This window comes from Zeus faber (genome assembly GCF_960531495.2).
Source record: "Zeus faber genome assembly, chromosome: 16".
NCBI classification, from domain to species: Eukaryota; Metazoa; Chordata; class Actinopteri; order Zeiformes; family Zeidae; genus Zeus; species Zeus faber.
In genome coordinates this window covers 29,518,086-29,520,511 of record NC_137202.1, presented here as the reverse complement: position 1 = coordinate 29,520,511, position 2,426 = coordinate 29,518,086, and the positions used below count along the sequence as shown (strand labels likewise).

Genomic DNA, 2,426 nt, shown 5'->3' with positions numbered 1-2,426 from the left:
GCAGGCCGAAATAAAACTATTCGGTATTGATTCTAAACATTTCTAATCATTATTTGCACTATTTTGCAACATTTATTTTGCGTTGATTAAATAGTTTTTCATGGACAACTTCACTCTGTGAGACTTACAAGCTATTATATATTTTAACTTCAGCCTACAAAAAACGTAGCTGGGTTTTGTGATGATTTGGGAAGAATAGTTCCATATCCAGAGCACCTTACATCACCGCCTGGAAAAACAGAAACGGATGACAGAAAATAAAATTTATAAAAGTGTAAAAGAAAGAGCTGAATGGCTAAATCTGGGAGTGGGAATGTGCACCGTTTTGCACTTAAATATCCTACTTAGAAACGTAAGAAACATAATTGTATGAATGTAATTTAGTCATTTGGCAAAAGTAAAATGCTCTCTAGGCAGGAAGGTAACGGTATTATTTTTTTTTCACTGGAAAAAAGTAGTTTAAAAAATTACAAACTTTTTTTAGGGTTTGTCAAATTTTAATTGAGGCATTAGGGTATAAATTCTCCGATGACAGCCCCCCCCCCCCCCCCCCCAAAAAAAAAGGAAAAGAAAGAAAGAACAAACTGAAGCAGTTCCTTGAAGTCCATCCCATAATGAATTCATAATATCTTATAATTGAATGCTTCTTGTCCCCCCTTCCCCCAGGTGTGGTTCCAGAACCGCAGGGCCAAGTGGAGGAAGCGGGAGAAGTGCTGGGGCCGCAGCAGCGTGATGGCCGAGTACGGCCTGTACGGGGCCATGGTCCGCCACTCCATCCCGCTGCCCGAGTCCATCATCAACTCCGCCAAGAGCGGCATGATGGGGTCCTGCGCTCCCTGGCTGCTAGGTGAGCCGCCTGCAGGTTGTCAACTTCATTTATACACATTTAGAACCATAGGACACAAATGAAATAATACATGCGATGCTTGTGTGGCTTTATGTCTAGATGTGAATACAAAAAAAACATTAAAATAAAATATATATAATCTTATATTTTGATTCAGGTGGATTTTAAAATTAAGCTTTTTTATTCATCTATTTATTCGTTCTTTCTTTTAGACTCGGTCTACTAAATAGACAAAGTCTGAAATAAATGACCAGTAAATAAATTATTACTTTTTTGGATTTCTGCCTTTGTTTCTGTCTTTAGTGCCTTTTATAAATTAAAGCTTACAATGAATTTGTATATTAAACCAGGGTTTCCCAAAAAATAATATTTCTCTACTATTCCAGAGTTCTAGTTTTCACATGTTTTTTCTTGTATTAGGCTAATGTTGGGGTTAGACTAACTTAAATTGTCGGTCATTTTATTTTTGACAATTTTTTTTCTCTGTCCACATTACTAATAATACAAATATTCTATTCCTTTGCTTGCAGGAATGCACAAAAAGTCCCTAGAGGTGACCAAGAAGGCCCCGGGGACGCCAGACTCCACGCACTCGGACTCCGCCTTCTCCGAGGACACGAAGGGGAAGGAGACCGAGGTGTGGAGCGCCAGGGCCGCGGCGGAGGACGGGGAGGAGGCCATGGACCTGTCCAGCACCTCCAAGCAGGACAGCAGGAGCACCAGGGCCCCCTCACCCCCCAGGCAGCACAGCGACTCGGAATGAGCACCCGGCCCCGCACGGACACTTCCCGGGGGACGCGACACTTTCCCTCCTTGCTTTTGGGCAAACGACCGGGGTTGTTGATTTTTTTTTATTGTAGGGATGTACATAACGTAATTGTACATGATGTAAATGTCCATGATGTAATTGCCGTCCAACGTCTTTGTTCATTGCTGTATTTTAAATATGTTTTCTATCCTCGTTTTGTTTGAAATATAAGAGACTATTCAGTGTTTAATCGTTTGAATTACATGTGTCATCTAGGACTTTCTGTCAAAAAAGTGGAAATCAAGCATGGGAAAAAAGCACATTAAAGACTTTCTATCATATTTGCAATATGCATTTTGACATGAGAGCACAGGACCTGATGTCGAGGCTTATTTATATGAAGCACTGCCAATGAATGTATTTCAAATGTAATATTTATTATCACATTTATACAGCACCATCAATACTTATATCCGTTTGCTAAATAAAAAAAAATATTTTTGGAACTGTGTTTGCCTATTTGTGTGTGGTTTGTTGGGATCGTTTTCGTTCAAAACAAAAAAGAAAATAACATGGGAGAAATGTTATTGCTGGTTGTTAGTCCACCCATTCAAATGCGATGAAGCTCACACTGAGCAGCTGACTGAATCCTCAACCTTTTCTTTAGAAATTCGTATTTAATTTCTAAATCTATTGCTGAGACGATGCACCTTTCAATAATGTATATTTCGTTAATTATTACTTCTTAATCTAACGGACAAGGGTTTAGGAAATAATTTGAACGGTTTCACCATTTAAGCATTTTCGGACAGTACTTTATCAAATAGTTTG

The 2,426-nt window shown here is 39.1% G+C and overlaps 1 protein-coding gene across 1 annotated transcript in view; it reads left to right on the top strand.

Moving 5' to 3' along the window:
- The window catches only part of vsx1 (visual system homeobox 1 homolog, chx10-like), a gene marked incomplete at both ends in the record, with an annotated part of 3,291 nt that extends 1,681 nt beyond the window's left edge, over positions 1-1,610 (top strand). The window contains 2 exons of the mRNA XM_080016494.1: positions 667-847; positions 1,378-1,610. Coding sequence (XP_079872620.1) covers positions 667-847; positions 1,378-1,610 — 414 coding nt within the window. The remainder of the gene's footprint in view (positions 1-666; positions 848-1,377) is intronic.
- Positions 1,611-2,426: the final 816 nt, after the last annotated feature.